Here is a 21,620-nt window from a genome sequence, read left to right as displayed (position 1 = left end):
CATTTGTACCCCCGCCAGCTCACACTATTGGCCAGCTGGTACATGTAGGCACATAAAAATCAAGAATAAAAAGGAGAACACATTAGTTCAAAACTGGAAATTCTGTTTTTTGGGTGTTTTTTTATTTAACCAAGTTACTGTTAATTTCCCACATCCTAAAATTATAGTATCCATTATGTACCATCTTGTCTGATTTTAAGATTTTCTAGCTTGTTTCCTTCTATCATGATGGCTGCACCAGCTCCATCCCAGGGCATAGATAAAGGCTCATGGTGCGAAAGTTCAGTATGGGCCCCCTAACCTCCTTACAACTTCTTTGACGGCAGGTGTACCTGTCTTAAGTGACCTATTGATTGAAAACTGTGCCCCTCAAAAGTAACAGTGCCCTCAACAAAGTAATAGTGCCCTCTTTGTATTACCCACATGGTAACAGTGCTTCCCTTATTGTTACACAAGGGAATACTGCACCCTTGTGCCCCAACATAGAAAATAGTACCCCTTTATGTCCCTCCCTTGTGCCTTCCACATAGGAAACAGTGCCCGAAAATAGTGCGTTCCCCGCATAAGTTAGGTTCCCCTCACAGGTAATAATCTCCCACACCACAAAGGTAGCAATGTCCCCCACAGTGCCCATCCACAAAAAATAATCCTCCCCATATAGATAATAGTGCCCCCCACAGCTTACACTTCCTCCACATGTAATGATCCCCCAGAGGTAATACTGCCACCACCCTACATACCGTAGCATTGTGCATTGTTAGTCTTATACAACTAGAGACAACATATACTCACTGTTAGTTTTGAGCCTTGCCGGATCACTGTGTCTGCTGCCAGCCTGGTTAATTGCTTTAACCAAAAATATATAACGTGTTCCACTCTGGAGTCCATGCACAGTGTAATGGTTCTGCTTGATATTCGGCACAATCATCCAGCTGTCCATAGAGCTATATAGACCTATAAAGCAGGATAATATCAGTGGGTAAATACAATTGATAATAATAAGGGCTATTTTTAGCAGAATTTTTCTACTTTTAGTCACTCCACCAAAAACAAGAGAAATTGAGGAGATGGCATATAATGAAAGAAGATGGAAACGTCAGGCTTAGGTATAAAAAAAGGAAGCAGAAACAGACGGATTTTGTACAATAATGTTACCTTTTAAGTAAAAAGAGTGCCAAACACTCACTGGCGTGAGTATAAAAGAGTAGCAGACATCATTGCCACTTAACCAGACACCTAAGGGCATAATCTGGGAATAATAGCCAAGCCAGTATAATTCCTCCAAAAGGAAGAGGTTCCCATCCGCAGACAGCTGTTTCGAGGTTGCGGCCTCTCATCAGTGCTGAGTAGGGTAATGGCTGACTGTGTGTAAATCACAAACATTTCACATTCTAATCTCACTTAATGTTGGCAGTCGTGGGGGTACAAGGATCCATTCCAAGTTTTACTATACAACCCTATGACACCTTTTAAGCCTCTGGTCACCAGCGTTTTATGAGCATAAGACTCGAGACATCTAAAATTAGAGCACATTTTTATTGTAAGCTTAAAGGGATTCTATAATTAGAATCCCTGTTTGAACTAAGATCATGTAGGAATAGCCTTAAGAAAGGCAATTCTTCTCCTACCTATTCTGATCTAGGCCGCCATTCCGGTGTTTTTTTGTCTTTTGAAAATGAGTCTTCAGAAAGAACAGGGGACTTCTGTCTGTGATGTCTGAAGACTCTCTAGCGACGCCTTCATTTTCTTCTCCTGACCGCCTCTTCGCCAAGTCTTCAGCCGAAAGAACCAACTGCGCATGTCCATCAGCCATTTTCCTATGGCCAAATGGACGCTTGTGTAAGAGGCCACAGGAAAATGGCCAACAAACATGTGCAGTCGGCTCTTTTAGCTGAAGACGTGGCCGATGACGTGATGAAGAGGCAAACGGGAGAAGAAGATGGAGGCGTCGCTGGAGAGTCTTCGAACAGCACAGGGGACCACCTTGTGTTTTTAAGGCATAGGGGAATGCCTATGCTTTCTGAAGACTCATTTGCATACGGTGAGAAAATATTGTAACGGTGGTGCAGATCAGAGTATTAAAGGTAGGAGAAGAATAGCCTTTCTTAAAGGGATTCTACCACCAAATCGCTTTTTTTCGTGCTTTAGACGTCGGAATAGCCTTTAGAAAGGCTATTTGTCTCTTACCTTTAGACGTGGTCTCCGCGGGGCTGTTCCTTAGAAATACCAGTTTTAACCGGTATGTAAATGAGTTCTCCGCAGCAATGGGGGCGGCCCCAGCGCTCAAACGGCGATGGGGGCTTTCCCACTGCTGCCAGAGAGCTCTCTCCAGCGGCGCCTCCATCTTCAGCTGCAACCCCGCCTCTTCTGTCTTCCGTCTCGGTTCAACCTCCAACACCTGCGCAGTACGGTCCTGTATTGAACTACAAGAGCAAGAGCGGCCAACCAAAAGTGGCCGCAGGCCAGCAACCAGTTTTTGGGAGGCCACTCTTTCTCTTGCAGTTCAATACAGGAGTGTACTGTGGTTGGCCGGCGGCTATTTTTGGGAGGCTGCAGTACGCTCCTGCATTGAACTACAAGAGCAAGAGCGGCTTCCCAAAAATGGCTGCCGGCGACGAAGCCATATCGGCGAAACGCGCGTCGGGGCGCGTACATTTGTGGTAAGGTCTCATTATGATTTACTAAAGGTGCTTTTTTCCTGTGGGTCTACTTTGATGATGTTTGGAACTTGACCAGGTTTTCTTGTGCTTTACTGTTAGACTTTGCCTTGTTCATTACTATGCACACACTTGGTCACTGTTCTTTACTGCTATCTGTTTCAGAAAGACTGATGTTCTATATATCTATTATATATGTACTTGTTGCATTGTAGACCCTGCACCCCAATTGTATGATTTTGGTTGAGGGGTTTATGGTTTATCTTTACATTTATGCTACATTGAGACATTTTCTCTTGAATAATTTAGAGCAACATTGTATGTTTATTTATGCCCTGCACCAGTATGATCCACGCACCTTCCACATTGATTTTCTGGTAGTTTTGGTTCCCCTGTCTTATATGTAATTTATTTGTATTCATTTTGTTACTTAGTTTTTTTATTTTTATTAATTACTTCTAATAAACTTTATTCATTTAAAGGGAACATGTCAACAGATTTGGGGACACTAAACCAACAGCATGTCCTTGTTTTTATAAACACGTTATAGGGGTTTTCAGAGACATTTTAATTGAATACTGGGTATTGCAGTTCAACCCATTCACTTGCATGGAATTGAACTTCGATCAGGTCACGTGACTGATGAATTTGACATGACATGGCCTGTAAAGGAAGTACCATTGCCATACTGCGGTCGGCTGGCGGCCATTTTTGGGAGGCTGCAGTACGTTCCTGTATTGAACTACAAGAGCAAGAGCGGCCTCCCAGTTTTCTCAGACTGTATCTGGTTAAATCCCAACACTGCAAACAAAGGCCTCTGAGAAGGTTGGCATGATGTTAAAGGGAGCGCCCTCTATAGGTTTGCTTGACTCAGACTCTGTCTACCTAATTACATCATGGAAGACAGACTTGCACATTCTCAGTCAGCGCCCTCTATTGTTGTGCATACTTGAGGCTCTGGCATCCTAATTACATCATGGAATTGCATATTCTTCCCATGTTCCTTTGCAATGGAGCGCTCATGGCTTAATAAGACTCCACACACCTATATGGTGTTCTCTCCCTATGGAGTGACGATATCCCCTCAACCCTGTGTACATATAGACATGCTTGTGTTTTAGTGCTCCTACACCTGGTGTTTCTTTTAGCATACAGTATATTCAATTTACTTACTGCAATATTTGCACCCTGTCATTTACTTACTACTAAAAATATAAAGAATTCACCTAAAGTCTCCTAATCTGGGTTTTTAGTTTCCACTGAGCTGCTCTTTAAGAGAAGGTTCTGAAATTCATTACTGACGCATGAACTAAAACCCGCATGATACTGATGCAATGTAAGGTGTAAGTCAATCGTGAATCCCACGGCTGATCCAGAGCACAGGTCTATTCCCACGTGCTATGTTTATTACTACATTTCAGGAGAAAGTCCTTCCATGTGAAGCAGTGAGATTTACTTTAATATTCCGCTCAGTATTAGAGGTTGGTGAATCAGAGTTGCTGCTTTAATCCAGGATATGAAGCGTTTAATGTATTACGTTCTGTCATAACTAATCTTGAATTAATCTGTGTTTGGTTTACATGCATCTTCAAACTGCGGATTCTACGGGGAGTGCAAATAAAGTTCAATCTGATGTGTAAATGTTTATGCCTGTGCTGAAAACCTATCACCCGGGATCCACAAATTACAATGCAAAAACGAATATAATATCAACAATTCCACAACGCTTAAAGGGTATTCTTACAACAAGAAGTCTTTTCTGGTCATAAATGCACTGGAGATAGCCAAAGTACAGAGCTTGACTATCTCCAGAGGTTCCTGTTGGAATAAATGGAGGGAGGGCACGCGTTTCCAACCTTACACTCCATCAAACTGCAGATCTTCTGATCGGTGGGGGTCCCAGCGGTTTGACCCCTCAATGATCAGCAAGTTACACCCTATTCTTTGGGAAGTCACATTACTGTGACTACATACAAGGAAACTACATGTGTTCCTATAACTATGAAAAAATAATGTGTCAATATGAGTAATTGTTTATATGTATTATGCAGACCATTTATGGACCACATTCTGAATAAGAGAAATAATGACAATTTTACAATTATAAGATATAAGATGTGATGTCCAGCAACAAGCAAGACTAAAACCAGTTGTAGACAACCATGGTGTGGGTCAGTGTGAAATCCATGTATTTCACGGAGAGAAAACTGACCCATTCATTTCTATGGGCCCTGTGAGGAAGTCAGCTCGGTAGAAGCAGTGGTGCGGACCCAAACAGTCAAGACAGGGTCACAAAATGTGCAGCAAACTGGTTTATTTAGAAAAAAACAGTAACATAAATAAACTTTAACTTCAGGCACAAAATGAGCAAAACAAAATACAGCCTTAACTTCAGGCAAAAACAAAATAAAAACCTGCTCGTCTGAGCCACTATCTAACAGAACTGATAACCTAACTATACGTGTGGCTTATTACCAGCCACAAGAACAAAACAGGAGCAATATTGTCTCACCGGACTCAGGTTTACAGGACAGACCCATACATCTTCTTTAACCTCATGGAACTGCACTACAATGTAGGATCTGCTGCCTTTTCTGGCCCAGTATTGAGTCCAGGATCTACACCTGGACTGAGGCCTACTCCAGATCCGCCCTGGACCACACATATGTCAAAAATCTGGGGCTCATATACCTGGAGTCCAGCACTCTGCCTGTCACCTTCTCACAGCCCATACACACAACTGTGATTTTCATGGTCCCGTGTGCATGATGACAGTCCGGGATATGAATGGTCTAGAGTAATTTTGGTGTTGGTATACTCTTTATATTTACATCTTATTGGTGCATCCTCATGGTGCATCCACCTTCTGTGCTCTGCATCAGTGGATATGCATGCGCTGTGTAGTGTCCTTAGTGGCGTGACGAGATGTCTGCCAGTCAGCAAGCTCTATAGCATCTGCTTGTGAGAGTAGCTGAGTACGCCATTGTGCATGCTAAATTCTTCTCCCGAGATTGGCATTGGCCACAGATGAGTGGATAACCTACCCCAGTTGCTGTCAGCTAAAACACGTATAGTGCATGCAGGTGCTCGGATAAAGAACACAGAAGGTGGACGTACTGAGCAGTAACATATGGGAGCGCTATAATGAGCAAACTAGATGAATAACTTACTTCTTCCCCTACAATATGGCTGCCGATTTTCAGTGCATGAATGAAGTAGGGAAGGATTAAGTCATTATATACAATATTTTCACATGCATGTTACTTTTTTACACTTCTACTGTATTAAAACAATTTTCCTGCATCTTTTATAATGAAACGTACCATAATATATAACCAAGTATATAATCATATGGCTCCAAGAAAATGCAAAGAAACACAGAAGACAGACTCAATCCATGCCTTGATGCCATGCCTTGAAAAAGGAACGACCTGTTCCGAAACGCGTTGGCGTTTTTTTTATGGGGTTTTTTGTTTTTGTTTATTTCTGTATGTACTCTTGAAATAAAAGTTAAATTTTAATCGGATACCTTCGGAGCAGTTGCCGGCATTTGTTTGTTGTTTTTGCTACTACAGACTCAATCCATGTCTTATGAAGAGAGGCAGAATTTTGCATCAGGAGGATGGCGTGTGCACCCCTCCTAGTATTACTCATTTTATTATCTCATATTTATTACAGCACTAGCATTTTAAGCAGGCTTAAATTACCTAAAAGATGAGTCTATAAGCAATTTTCTACTTTATGTACTTGATTCACTAAACACCATATCAGCTGAAATAGTCTCAGGCTCCCGAATTCATATGCAATTTCACGCACCTGAATCCTGAAGTATACATGCCGTCGGTGCAGGGATTGACAGAAAGAGTCAGCTTTGGAAGTCAGTCGGGTTGTTGCATACTAAGCAGGGTGCAGTGGGGGTTGTCCGTAATGTGGGAGGCCAGTGAAACCTGGCTTTACAGTATGCCTCAAAAAACACAAGATTCGGTATTATTTATATAGAGCTGACACACAGCTCAGCATTGTAACAAGCATTTCCTGACAAATTTTGTGCTGTACCACCCACTGCTCATGTAGCGTGGGGTTTAGTATGGATAGGCAGAGAAGACATGCAAAATCTCTGCAGATTCTGCAGATTATCTAATAATCCTTACTATATCTTTATAGCATATCGTATTCAAATATAATATGCTATATACTACAATATACACGTATACATTTTATACCATTTACATCTATTTAACAACATTTTTTTCGGGATTGACTGCTGCAGTATAAGTCTTCCATTCAAGTAAATGACCTGAGTCACATTACTATTTACAATGCACTGCAGAGGAGAGCCGCAGTCCAACACAAAAGCCAGTGCAATAAATGATATGTTCCATGGACTACATAGAGGTCACAGGGGTCAATGCTTATGATTAACCCCTTCCTGACATCTGCCGTAATAGTATGGTGGACGACAGGACTTTAAACATGGCACCCGCTCAGGAGCAGAGTGGACACAATGTGAATGCCCACATTTAAAGACTGAATGAGGGAATTTAACCTTTCAGATGCCTCACTCAATAATGCAGCAGTGAAAGGGTGCATCATATTGACTGAGATTGCCGCCCCCACAATGTGAAGATCCAACGCTATGACACCCAGGAAACTATTAAAGGCTCTTAGGTCTGTCCGAAATATAATTTTTTTGCACAGTGACACAACCACTATATAATAGAACAAGAATTTTACAATAGGGTGCAATGCATTACACAGCATTGCAGTATATTATATGAATGATCAGACCGCCATGTTGGCGAACCTATGGCATGTGTGCCAGAGGGGTAACTCAGAGCCCTCTCTGTTGGCATGCGCGCCGTCACCCCATTCAGACTTTCTGATCGCTTACTAACAAGGAATCTGGTACAGGATTATACAAAAAAAAATATAGGCACAGCGGAAATGCTGCAATTTCCGATACCATTGTGGTTTCGGAAATCGTAGCATGTCAATTATACCTACAGAGACGCTGGTCGCTTTCATATAGGTATAACTGAAACATAAAACTCTGCGGACCTTCTGCGGAAAAAAAAAACACAATGCGTTTCTGCCACAGTTTTTCCCACAGCGCCTTTTTGCTGCCGCCCGCTATCTTGGGGCCTTAGACTTAATGTAGAATGTCGATCCACTGGTTGCCACTGTTTTTTACGTTACTCTGGATCAATTTTGGATTGTAATTAAGAAACGGATGAACTTGATGTAACTAGATCTTATTTCAACGTACTGTGCATCTGTGATAAGTGGAAGGAGCAGGAGTCGAACCCTCACTATTCTGATATTAATGGCCTAGTGTATTCTAAGGATAAGACATGAATATCAACGTTCTGGAAACCCATTTAAGGCTGTATAGGGAATGGAAGCCTCCCCTATCAATGTAAAGAGTCAACGTGATCTGACATTCATTACATAGATATTGTAACAAGCGTCATGAGTTATACATGAAATCTATGCCACTTTGCTACTGGTGCAGATTTCAATTCTGGCCCATGAGAGTGCACCTGATTTAACAGGCCGGAGCCTCATAATAATTCAATAATACAATACATGTAACAGCTTACAGTGTAAACATGGTAACTTTTTGGGCATAATACAGATTATTTATGTGCACATAATATGGCGACATGTGGCTGTGTTTGGACATGTTATGGTAAGATTTATATGGCATAATATGTCTCTGCTGTTTGGACAAGGTGCGGTGACATTTGGGCATACTATCACACTGTTTTATACTTATTTTTCTAACCTACTTTTTCTTTTCGCTCTGTTCACCACTGTTTTGCTAATAAACCTTTCTCCAGCCCCAAGTCCTCCTTACCGCTAGCTGCTATGTATTTTGTATTGACAGTTGTGGACACATAAAATGCACCAACCTTCCAGGAGCACACAAGACGCCCTTGACTCCTTAACCCCAAGGAGAACTGCAGAAAGCAGCCTCTGGGAATGTTGTGATGAACCGATCCAGTGAACACCTCGAGACCCCGCTTATTGACTGCTAACAGACAGCTCTTAACTTACATGTAACTTATTTAAAGGGATTCTACCATTAAAACGTCTTTTTTGTGGATAAGACGTCGGAATAGCCTTTAGAAAGGCTATTCATCTCTTACTTTTAGACGTGGTCTCCACCGCACCGTTCCTTAGAAATACCGTTTTTTACGGTATGTAAATTAGTTCTCTGGCAGCGATGAGGGCGGGTCCCAGCGCTGAAAATGCAATGGGGGCCTCTCCACTGCTGTGAGAGAACACGATCCTGCGACGCCTCTATCTTCGACTGGATCCTCCTCTTCTCTGTCGTTTTCCTCCTGCGTCACCTCCGACACCTGCGCAGTTGGTTCTGTCAGTGAGACACCAGCAGAGCCGAGTGCGAATGCCGGCCGGAGGCCATATTTGGGAGGTCACTCCTGCATTGAACTTCAAGAGCAAGAGTGGCCTCCCAAAAATGGCCGCTGGCCGGCATGCACAGTTGGCTCTACTAGTGTCTCACTGGCAGAGTCAACTGCGCAGGCGTTAGAAGTGATGCAGGAGGAAGACGACAGAGAAGGGGAGGATCCAGCTGAAGATAAAGGCATCGCAGGATCATGTTCTCGAGCAGCAGCGGGGACGCCCCCATCGCATTTTCAGCACTGGGGCCCGCACCCATCGCTGCTAGAGAAATAATTTACATACCGGTAAAAACCGGTACTTCTAAGGAACGGCGCGGAGACCACATCTAAATGTAAGAGATGAATAGCCTTTCTAGAAGGCTATTCTGACGTCTTATCCACGAAAAAAAGAAGTTTTAATGGTAGAATCCCTTTGAATGCTGCATGTTTTGGATGACCATAAGCCCTCTGGAATCTTTGGGTCCAAGTGGCTGCCCATGCCCAATATTATAATTGCCATTGGCTCTTACCTTGGTGCAAAGTTTTCGTCATGACACCTATGTTAAGTCAGTCAGTTAACAGTTTTGCAGAAACCGCCCAAGAGCTACTACTTGGGGAACATTGTATTAGACCATGGAATACACAAGTCATTGTAAATTTGAGTGTGGGGAATCACATGCATTGGTTTCCTTTATCCATTTGAAATATAGTATTAATAGTATAAAGTAGACAAGAGAAAGAAATATCCAAACAAAATAATAAAACCGTTGCTTCAATCTCCCATTACAGTGTCCAGGAAGCCTGCACTGCTCATGATTTTTCTTGATCTATTAATCTCCTGTAGCAATATTCACATTACGATCACTCTTCTTTATATATAGCTTTTCCATTGTTGTTTCTCTAGCTATATACAATCCGTATTCTTTATTTCCAGAGTATTAAAGAAGACATATTTGAATAACTGCGCTGTATTAATATTTTCCTAGCTAACCCATTTACTGATATGGCGCTCATGCAAGTCAGAATCAGTTCTAATTAAGATTTATGTTATGATATTATGTGCATTACAACAAGCGCCTGGGATTTCTAAGAGATGTGATTATTCTTCCTTGTAGTGGGATATTTTACCAGCCAATACTTCTCGCAGTGCTGTCTAATGAAGCACACTGAGCTCATGACAGTGACAGATTTAAAGAGTCCGTTCTGTCTACGAGAGCAATTTTATTACTAAGAAAAGTCAAACTAATACAAGACGTAGAGACATGGAGACGAGATCTGTTAGTAGAGTAAATAAGACCACCAATAAGGCAGGATAACTTCTTTTACATCATGGATAGGGTTGAGCCGATCTTGACTTTTCAGGATCGATTTTAAAATCCGATTTCCGATCATTTTTCATTCGAACCCGATCTCGATCCCAATTCCGATCCCAATGCAAGTCAATGGGATTTTTTTATTAATCAGAGATCGGATTTTAAAAGCAATCCTATTCACTATACAGCATGGAATCTAACAATTGAATGCTTTAATTATTAGAATCTACGCTGTGCAGTGAATCACTAAGTAGCCAGAGGATTTTTTTTAATCCTCTGGCTACTTAGGTCCCCCCCCCCCGGTGTCCTGCAGAGATGGCTGCTCCGGTGCCCGGTGTTCTTCGCCTCGCTGCTGCTCCACGCTGCTCTTCTCGCCTCGCTGCCCCCTGCCTCCCAGATTAGGAGAGTGTGGGCGGGTAATGGGAGAGGACACTTCACGTCTCCCCACCCTGTACCCGCCCACACTCTCCTAAGCCACAAGCCCCGCCTTCCTAGCTCTTTAAACACTAACCTGGGAGGCGGGGGCAGCGAGGTGAGAAGAGCAGCGTGGAGCGACACCGAGGCGAAGAAGAAGGAGAACACCGGGCACCGGAGCAGCCATCTCTAGAGGTAAGTAGCTACTAGAGATGTTAGTTTAGTCTCCCATTAGAATGAATGGAGGCAGCCGGCGCGCAGGGGGTTAAGGCTGTGTGCCGGATGCTTCCATTCATTCCTATGGAACCGCAGCGAACCTTCACACTGAGTATACACTCCACTCAGAATGAGCGGAGCATATACTTAGTGTGAAGACTAAGCAAAGCATTGTGGGAAATAGTACCGATCTCGATCCCACTTAAAAAGATCGTGTTTGGAATTCCGATCGCGATCGTGAAATTTTCTCGATCGCCGATCGGAATCCAATCTTTTCCGAACACGATCGCTCAACCCTAATCATGAATTAAAAAATAATACGCAAGAAAATGGACATCTATTGTCTTCCATGAGAGGTTCATTTCTTTATGTTCGCACACAATGTATCCACTAGTCTCCAGGACTGGATGCCTTATAGCAATATATCTGGAAGATGTTATACTAAAGTTAAACTAGCAGATTCAGTAGACCAGAAGACGGCTGCATAGGAAAAACAATGTTTTCTGCTTCTACAGAGTCAGGACTGTAGTGATGTATGTCACATACATGACCCTTTTCTGCTCTTCTGAATGGTAAAAGGGTGCAATCACGTGTTAAAATCACAAACCAGGAATGGGCTCACTCATCCGTAAGCACCCGCTAGTGCTGGAATACCAGGGACCTTTGCCAGGATACTCGAGAAAACAATTGATCTCCAGCGTTCTTTAAAACGTGGTCTCTGTATTTTTCCCATGTAATCCACTTTATAATGACTGCAACAGGAACAGACGTATCACACACACAAAAAGACACTTTAGTTTTCACTATTTATTTCGACTCCAATGATTTCAACACTGGTACAGAATGTATAGAAGGGTGCGAGTGACGTCAGCAGGCCCCTGAATAAGCATTGCTAGCAGTGGATTTTGAAAGTTTTTTTTATTTGCAATCTGTCCACAATCGATTATCTGGGAGATAAGTAAAAAGTAAAATCTGATTTGTCTTTGGGACACCATAAAAGGAAAAAAGACACTGATGAAAGAAGTCACAGAAGATAGTCTGGGAAAACAAACTCATGACACGCTCACGAATATGTCTCGTAGATTCACTGTATGGTATATTGAATCACTTAAATAGGTTTTTCAGCCTGGGGGTGTTCTTGATACATATCTTCGGGATAGGTTACGAGTATCAGAAGGTCGGGAATTCATACATGCAGATTCTTTGATAAGCAGTGGAGGTCCAGTAACAGCCCCTATTAACTTACCAATCCCCCTTCCTCTTCTCTGTAGTCTTCCTCATTATTCTCCATGGAGACCCCTGTGCCACACAGTATGTCATCGCACATGTGATGTGTGGTGCATCGGGCCCATTGAAGACTGAAGAGGGAAGAGGTGGCTGCGAGCAATGAGTGATGCAGGTATGTTAAAAACACAATCTGATCATAGATCATGGATCCACTTCTGCTGCTGGTAGAATTGTAGGACACAGGCTACATTGATCCAGTGGTCAACAATCCGAATGGAATATGAAGTATTATCAATAAGTTGCACTCACTATACAGCGGATGGCGCTTTCTGCTTCTGACCTTGTAGTGCATACAGGATGGGTGCTGGAAGCAGCTCCATACAGCTGAGGGGGCCGAGTGTCAGCCCCTACCGATCAGGTATTAATGACAGACCTTAAAAAAATTAAGCCTGATAACCCCTTTAATATCCACCCCTAATGCCCCTCACACTTTAATGTCCCCCCACAGGATGTTAGCTGCCATACAGAGTGTAGTGGTGCACAATATAAGGCAGTATGGCATTGTTAATACCTGTTGCCCTGCTGTCTCAGTACAGCTGATCTGCAGGGGACTCTAGAAACAATTCCACTGGTGGGCTCTAGGCATCCCACTCTGACACTGTATATATACTATATCAAACTATGATTATTAATTACAATAATAATATAAAATATTGTTATGCAAAAAGTGATTTGGGAGATAAAGTGTATTTGTCTATTACATCCTTTATACAGACTGTGACTCCTTTACTAAAGCTGAAGTAAAGCAGACGGCCATTTGAACTGTATCCAGATTAGCCTTTGGATGTGCAAAAATCCTTTTTGGCTTCACCATTTATCTCATTTCTCTATGGATTATTCAACCCGGGCTTCAACTCTTAAAACTGAAAAAAAACCTTGAGTTTCAACTTCATATGTAAATAAACAACATGTAATCCATCTCTGAACTCACGGTACTATATATGTGTGTAGATGGATGGATGGATGGATGGATAGATAGATAGATAGATAGATAGATAGATAGATAGATAGATAGATAGATAGATAGATAATAGATAGATAGATAGATAGATAGATAGATAGATAGGAGATAGATAGATAGATAGATAGATAGATAGGAGATAGATAGATAGATAGATAGATAGATAGATAGATAGGAGATAGATAGATAGATAGATAGATAGATAGATAGGAGAGAGATAGATAGATAGATAGATAGATAGGAGATAGATAGATAGATAGATAGATAGGAGATAGATAGATAGATAGATAGATAGATAGATAGATAGATAGATAGATAGGAGATAGATAGATAGATAGATATTGTATGCATATATATATACTATATATATATACTATATATATATATATATATATATATATATAATTAATCACTGAACTCACATTACCATATATCTGTGTAGTTAGATAGATAGATAGATAGATAGATATTGTGTGCATATATATATATATATATATATATATATATATTACATCACTGAACTCACATTACTATATATCTGTCTAGATATTTAGCCAGACAGATACATTATGTATATGTTACAGGCAATATATAAAAAGCAGGCATTCTATAGACTGACTCGGCATTGTATAGAATGCCCGGCGTTTTTAGGCAATGTATGAGATGGGAGAATCGTTCCGTACTTTGCCTATAGCATTGTATAGAATACCGAGACTTTCTATAGAATGCCAAATGCTATTTAGGCAAAGTCTGAAAAACCCAAACATGGAATGAGAGTGACATTTCCAAAAACATTTATTAAAATACAATGAAATTTGTACAAACCCCCAAAATTTATTCTGGGCTAAATTGATGCCTTTCTTATTAAGGGAAAACATATCTTTCGCACAAAAAACTAAGAAATCCTAATGAAGCTACTTGTTGCAACATGGTAGGCTTGAATGACATTTTGAATTACATTTCATGACATTTTTCACGCAAAGATATCTCATATTTTGGCACTTTGTTTTACACATACATTTGACAAATCCTTGACCGCTTCCACTGGACTGAGCAATTGCAACTGACCGGAGAGGAATTTCATGGCTCTGTGTCCAATAGCCAAATGAGCTAAGTGAAATAACTCGGGGTCCGTGACGTAATACTGGATAATACTGACGCCTTCTTTAACAGGATAAATGAGTTTACTTTTGTTTCCTACAATCATCATATCGTAGCGATTCAGCAACCAATAGTCCATGGCTTCCTTCTTAGTAGTCATTTTGACTTTTTCGACATCATTGATTAACTTCTGATAAGTAGTTTGGCTTAAGCAAATACTGTTTCCGGCAGCATTCCCTCGAATTTTGGGCAGTTCCTCATCCAATCGATGTTTCATGTCCTTCTCCAACACTCCAGATTGCTCCTCCTCCTCCTCCCACATTTTCATGGACATTCATTCACGAACAAAATGAACTAAGTCTAATTTAAGCCTGAGACAACGGCAGAGACTGTTGGGTTCATGCTAGAAGCGTGCAATCGGAAATGCTGAACTAATTCTAAGCCTGAGGCAATGGCACAGACCGTCGTATTGCGCATGCGTGCGTGGGCAGGGGGTTCATGCTAGAAGTGTGCGATCGGAGATGCTGCTGCTAGTGCCTTGCCGAGCCGAAGCAAGAATTTCAACTATTTCATACTTTGCCACTTTCTCATTTGGCATTGTATAGAATGCCTAGGCAATGTGTGAAATGACGAATACATTGCCGGCTAGATTTAGGCTTTCTATACAATGACATTCTATAGAATGCTGTATTTCATATATTGTGGTAAAGTGTATGGAAAAGTGGTGGACGGGGTGTATATCGTCTGGTTTCCTCGGCCAGGCACGGTAGCAGATATCCAGAAGGTTACATGCTGCTTTAGCAGGACATAGTCTGCTAGGGCTCTTTGTTTCTAGGGCTGCATTTCTTGGACTGGAGGACAGGTCGGCATCCTTGGAGTTTGAAACCTGCTAACAGTGTGAACTTTGTCATTGCCGACCCCCATTGCGTGAGCTCAACCTATATATATATATATATATATATATATATATATATATATATATATATATATTGTGGGGGAGATAGGCTCAGCGGTAGCAGCAGCGGACCCAGACAGTCAGAGACAGACACCAAAATCAGTTTGAACAGGGTTTTACCCCTGTGCGTTTATTTTGCAAAAAGGTTTAAAGGTGCTGGCAAACAAAATAAACAGGCCTTTACTTCAGGCAAAAACAAACACAAATACCTGCCCGGCTAGGCGACTAACTATACAGAAGCACTCTGTCTATACGTGTGGCTTGCTTCAACCACACGGACAAAACAAAGCAACAAAAATACAAGCTGTGAAGCACCCACTGGTCTCACCAGTTTTCAGTTGGATGGACAGGACCTGGCTCCACCACTCTCCCCTAGGAACTGCCCAGGACAGAAGTCTGGAGAGGCTTTATAGGCCTGTGATTAGGCCTAACTGCTCCCACCTGTACATGAAGGCTCCTTCCTACAGTGGGATGAGAAGGGGTTAATACAGCCATATGCTTTACTACAGCTCTTGAAGCCCTCACTCACCAGACATATGAGAGGACTCTGGGGGAGATATAGCGTCCTTCCAGGACTTTTCCTGTCACTTTCTTACATACCCTCCCCCTTTGTTCGAACCTATAGGGGCGAACACCTTTCACCACCATGCAATGTGTCCTGGATAAAGCATCTGCATTCCCCTGTAATTTCCCGGATCGGTGTTCGACCTTAAATTTAAAATTTTGCAAGGTAAGGAACCATCTCGTAACCCGGGCATTTCTCTCTTTAGCCTGAGACATCCATGTGAGAGGGGAGTGGTCAGTAATCAACCGAAACTGTCGGCCTAGCAAATAATATCGTAGGGACTCCAGAGCCCATTTGATGGCCAAACACTCCCTTTCTACAATACTGTAATTTTTCTCTGCGTGAGTGAGCTTTTGACTCAGGTATGTGACTGGATGTTCCTCACCTTCAATCACCTGTGAAAGGACTGCCCCTAACCCTACATCTGAGGCATCAGTCTGTACCACAAACTCTTTGGCATAATTTGGAGTGACCAAGACCGGTTGTATACAAAGGACCAATTTTAACTTTTAGAATGCCCCCTCAGCTCCTTCACTCCATTTGATGAGGCCAGTTCTCCCTCCCTTGGTCAGGTCAGTCAGGGGAGCTGCAATGGAGGCAAAATTGGGTATGAACCTCCTATAGTACCCCACAATTCCCAGGAAAGCCCTCACCTGCTTTTTACTTACGGGACGGGGCCAATTCTGGATAGCCTCTACTTTATTCACCTGGGGTTTGATTACTCCTCGTCCTATTGTGTACCCCAAATACCGGGCTTCCTCAAGGCCCAAAGTGCACTTTTTGGGGTTAGCAGTTAATCCGGCTGCCCGAAGCGAATCTAGTACCGCTTGGACCTTCGGCAAGTGGCTCCCCCAATCAGGGCTGAAAATGACAATATCGTCAAGGTAGGCTGAAGCATACCTGCGATGTGGCTTGAGGATTTTGTCCATCAACCGTTGAAAGGTGGCGGGAGCACCATGTAATCCGAAAGGCATAGTTACGTACTGGAAGAGCCCATCTGGGGTGGCAAATGCAGTTTTCTCTTTAGCACTTTCCGTAAGCGGCACCTGCCAATACCCTTTTGTTAAATCGAGAGTCGAGAAGTACCTGGAAGTCCCTAACCTCTCGATCAGCTCGTCTACTCTGGGCATCGGATAGGCATCAAACTTTGAATTTTCATTTAATTTACGGAAATCGTTACAAAATCTGATGGTACCATCGGGTTTGGGAATCAGGACAATAGGATTTGACCACGCACTTTTTGACTCTTCAATGACCCCAAGAGCTAACATATCGTTAACCTCTTTTGTTATGGCCTGTCTACGAGCTTCAGGTACACGGTAGGGCTTCAGACTGATTCGTACCTGCGGCTCGGTTACAATGTCATGCTCTATTAGATTAGTACGCCCAGGTGTCTCAGAAAATACATCAGTGTTTCTTTGTACAAGTTCCTTTGTCTCTTGGGCCTGCACCTTAGACAGAGTCACCGCTATCTGTACATCAGGACAATGATTACCAATTGCACCTCTGACTTTAGTGGCAATTTCTCTAGGGGTACTTAGAGCCGACAAGGATTCCCTCTCTTTCCAGGGTTTTAACAGATTCACATGGTAGATCTGTTCAGGTTTCCTCCTGCCTGGTTGGAAGACCTTGTAGTTTACATTTCCCACTTTTTCAATTATCTCATATGGACCTTGCCACTTGGCTAGAAATTTACTCTCTACAGTGGGTACGAGCACTAACACCCGGTCACCTGGGTTAAAGGATCTGAGCTGAGCCTTTCGGTTATAAACACGGCTTTGTGCCAACTGAGCATGCTCCATGTGCTCCTTTACGATGGGCATTACTGCGGCAATTCGGTCTTGCATTTGGGTTATGTGCTCTATAACGCTACGGTAGGGAGTGGGTTCCTGTTCCCAAGTTTCCCGAGCAATATCTAATAGACCCCTTGGATGTCTTCCATACACTAGCTCGAAGGGAGAGAATCCGGTGGAGGACTGGGGTACCTCTCGGATGGCAAACATTAAATATGGCAGCAAACAATCCCAGTCCTTACCATCCTTGCTAACCACCCTCTTCAACATTCCTTTAAGGGTCTTATTAAACCTTTCAACTAGGCCATCGGTCTGGGGGTGGTAGACAGAGGTTCTCAAGTGCTTAATACCCAGGAGCTTACACATTTCCTTTGTAATTTTGGACATAAAGGGGGTACCTTGATCCGTCAGGATCTCTTTAGGGATACCAGTCCGGGAAAACATATAAAACAACTCCTTGGCGATTAGCTTTGCTGAGGTATGTCTGAGGGGCACGGCCTCAGGGTATCGGGTAGCATAATCTACTACGACCAATATGTACTGATGTCCCCTAGCCGATTTCACCAGGGGTCCCACCAAATCCATAGCTATACGCTCAAAGGGCACCTCTATAATTGGGAGGGGTACTAATGGACTCCTGAAGTGGGAGACTGGTGCAGTCAATTGGCACACTGGACAGGAGCTACAGTAATCTCGTACATGTCTGTCCACCCCCGGCCAATAGAAACGTTGTAATATACGTTCCTTAGTTTTCTCATACCCCAAATGTCCTCCCAGTGCATGCTTATGGGCTAGATCTAGAACCACTTTTTGGAAGGGTTGGGGTACCAACAATTGCTCAATAACATTATCTCTTATTTTGCTTACCCTATACAGTAAATCTTGGTTCATAGCAAAATAAGGAAATTCTTGATCAGCCCCTGGATATTGGGACTGACCATTTATCACCTTTACATTTTCTCGTGCCCGAGACAAGTGTGGGTCCCTGAGTTGGGCAGTACCAAAATTGTCATGGGACACCTCAAGTTCTGGTAGGTCAGACACCTCCTGCTGACCTTCAGTGTCACCAGCTAACACAGTAAGAGGCGAGCTAGTTTCTTCTGGGACAGCGGCTATTGCTGGCCCACCACAGTCCGGGTCGAAAGGTTCAGGATCCATTTTCGACAACCTTTCACACCCATCCTGCCCTTTATCTTGGTTTTTCCACAGGCTCCAGAACCCAGGAAAATCTCTTCCAAGAATGACACTGTGGAACAGGCTCTGCACTACACCGACCTGGTGACAGACTACCCCACAGGTAGTCTCGATGGGGACTTCGGCTATTGGGTACTTTCTGATGTCACCATGAATGCACAAGACCCCCACCGTACGTCCATTGTATTGGGCAGGGTCCACCAGAGTTGCACGTATCAGGGTCACCACACTACCAGAGTCCATGAGAGCAGACACAGACTGTCCTCCCACAGTTACCACACACATTGGAGGATCCTCATCCGTTGGCAGTTCGGCTAAACAGGCAGGTTGAGAAAACAGCGAGACTTGCCGGACACTGCTACAGTCCATTGGCTCACTGGTCAGAGGGCAACATGCAGCCACATGTCCCATCTCATGGCACCGCCAGCACCGTAAATGGGATTGGTCGCCATTTTGCGTTTTGAATCTAGGGAACATGGTTCCGGCTGCCTGCTCCCCGGGTATACAACCTTCCAGTCCAATCCTCCTCACACCCCTATTGGTGGGTATGATCCTGCCAGATTTCGGGGAGGTTGGCCGGGAGGGTGTCTGGAGGAGTTCCTCAGTGGCCCGATATCTCTCCACCAGGCAAACCAGCTCCTCTGCCGTCGTGGGCCCTGCTTGGCCAACCCAGCGTTGGATTTTAGGAGGAAGGGAGCGGGTGTACTTGTCCAGCACTACCCGTTCTACCATCTTGGCAGGGGACGCTTCTTCTGGCTGGAGCCACTTTTTCACCAGGTAGACCAAGTCATGCATTTGAGACCTGGGTGGGAGACTTTCAGAAAAAGTCCATTGATGTACCCTTCCGGCTCGTACATGCATGTTTACTCCAAGTCGGGCTAGGATTTCTCCCCTCAGCTTGGTATAGTCCCTGGCGTCGGTCTCACACAGATCATAATACGCCTTTTGTGGCTCCCCGGTTAAAAAAGGCGCCACGACATCTGCCCACTGTTCTCTTGACAGCTTTTCTCGTTCTGCAACCCGCTCAAAAACATGTAAATACGCTTCCACGTCGTCTGTGGATGTCATCTTTTGTAGCGAACTCTGTACAGCAGCTCGTGCAGTGGGTCTCACCTCTTGGGTCACAGCAGCAGACTCTGTCTCCGGTTTTTGAGCAGCCAAGGCCTCACTTAACGCAGCCAACTGCTTCATGAACATCACATTCATCTCTTGCTGCCATTTTTCAGAGGCCTCCATTGCACGCTGTTGTCGCCTTTCAGCAGCCATCTGGGCCTGTCCAAGCAGCTTAACCAGGTCTTCCATTGCAGCCGCGTTTGTGCTTTGTTCTCCCACCGCCTTCACCCAGGACATCAGGTGATAGAGCGAGGAAAAAAAAAAAAAGAAATCTGTCTCTTTAAGAGCTGTTTTAAACTGGGCTTGCCCGCATCCGAAGCACCAAATGTGGGGGAGATAGGCTCAGCGGTAGCAGCAGCGGACCCAGACAGTCAGAGACAGACACCAAAATCAGTTTGAACAGGGTTTTACCCCTGTGCGTTTATTTTGCAAAAAGGTTTAAAGGTGCTGGCAAACAAAATAAACAGGCCTTTACTTCAGGCAAAAACAAACACAAATACCTGCCCGGCTAGGCGACTAACTATACAGAAGCACTCTGTCTATACGTGTGGCTTGCTTCAACCACACGGACAAAACAAAGCAACAAAAATACAAGCTGTGAAGCACCCACTGGTCTCACCAGTTTTCAGTTGGATGGACAGGACCTGGCTCCACCACTCTCCCCTAGGAACTGCCCAGGACAGAAGTCTGGAGAGGCTTTATAGGCCTGTGATTAGGCCTAACTGCTCCCACCTGTACATGAAGGCTCCTTCCTACAGTGGGATGAGAAGGGGTTAATACAGCCATATGCTTTACTACAGCTCTTGAAGCCCTCACTCACCAGACATATGAGAGGACTCTAGGGGAGATATAGCGTCCTTCCAGGACTTTTCCTGTCACTTTCTTACAATATATATATATATACACTCACCGGCCACTTAATTAGGTACACCATGCTAGTAACGGGTTGGACCCCCTTTTGCCTTCAGAACTGCCTCAATTCTTCGTGGCATAGATTCAACAAGGTGCTGGAAGCATTCCTCAGAGATTTTGGTCCATATTGACATGATGGCATCACACAGTTGCCGCAGATTTGTCGGCTGCACATCCATGATGCGAATCTCCCGTTCCACCACATCCCAAAGATGCTCTATTGGATTGAGATCTGGTGACTGTGGAGGCCATTGGAGTACAGTGAACTCATTGTCATGTTCAAGAAACCAGTCTGAGATGATTCCAGCTTTATGACATGGCATTGCATTATCCTGCTGAAAGTAGCCATCAGATGTTGGGTACATTGTAGTCATAAAGGGATGGACATGGTCAGCAACAATACTCAGGTAGGCTTTGGCGTTGCAACGATGCTCAATTGGTACCAAGGGGCCCAAAGAGTGCCAAGAAAATATTCCCCACACCATGACACCACCACCACCAGCCTGAACCGTTGATACAAGGCAGGATGGATCCATGCTTTCATGTTGTTGACGCCAAATTCTGACCCTACCATCCGAATGTCGCAGCAGAAATTGAGACTCATCAGACCAGGCAACGTTTTTCCAATCTTCAATTGTCCAATTTCGATGAGCTTGTGCAAATTGTAGCCTCAGTTTCCTGTTCTTAGCTGAAAGGAGTGGCACCCGGTGTGGTCTTCTGCTGCTGTAGCCCATC

General features: G+C 43.6%; 1 protein-coding gene across 1 annotated transcript in view; it reads right to left on the bottom strand.

The window, feature by feature from the left end:
* MID2 (midline 2) overlaps positions 1-21,620 on the bottom strand; it is a 213,923-nt gene that overhangs the window by 18,188 nt on the left and 174,115 nt on the right. The window contains exon 8 of the mRNA XM_075259369.1: positions 793-954. Within this exon, the coding sequence (XP_075115470.1) occupies positions 793-954 (162 nt within the window). The remainder of the gene's footprint in view (positions 1-792; positions 955-21,620) is intronic.

This window comes from Leptodactylus fuscus, chromosome 11 (genome assembly GCF_031893055.1).
Source record: "Leptodactylus fuscus isolate aLepFus1 chromosome 11, aLepFus1.hap2, whole genome shotgun sequence".
NCBI classification, from domain to species: domain Eukaryota; kingdom Metazoa; phylum Chordata; class Amphibia; order Anura; family Leptodactylidae; genus Leptodactylus; species Leptodactylus fuscus.
The sequence above is the reverse complement of the archived record's forward strand: the minus strand, read 5'-3'. Positions and strand labels throughout refer to the sequence as shown.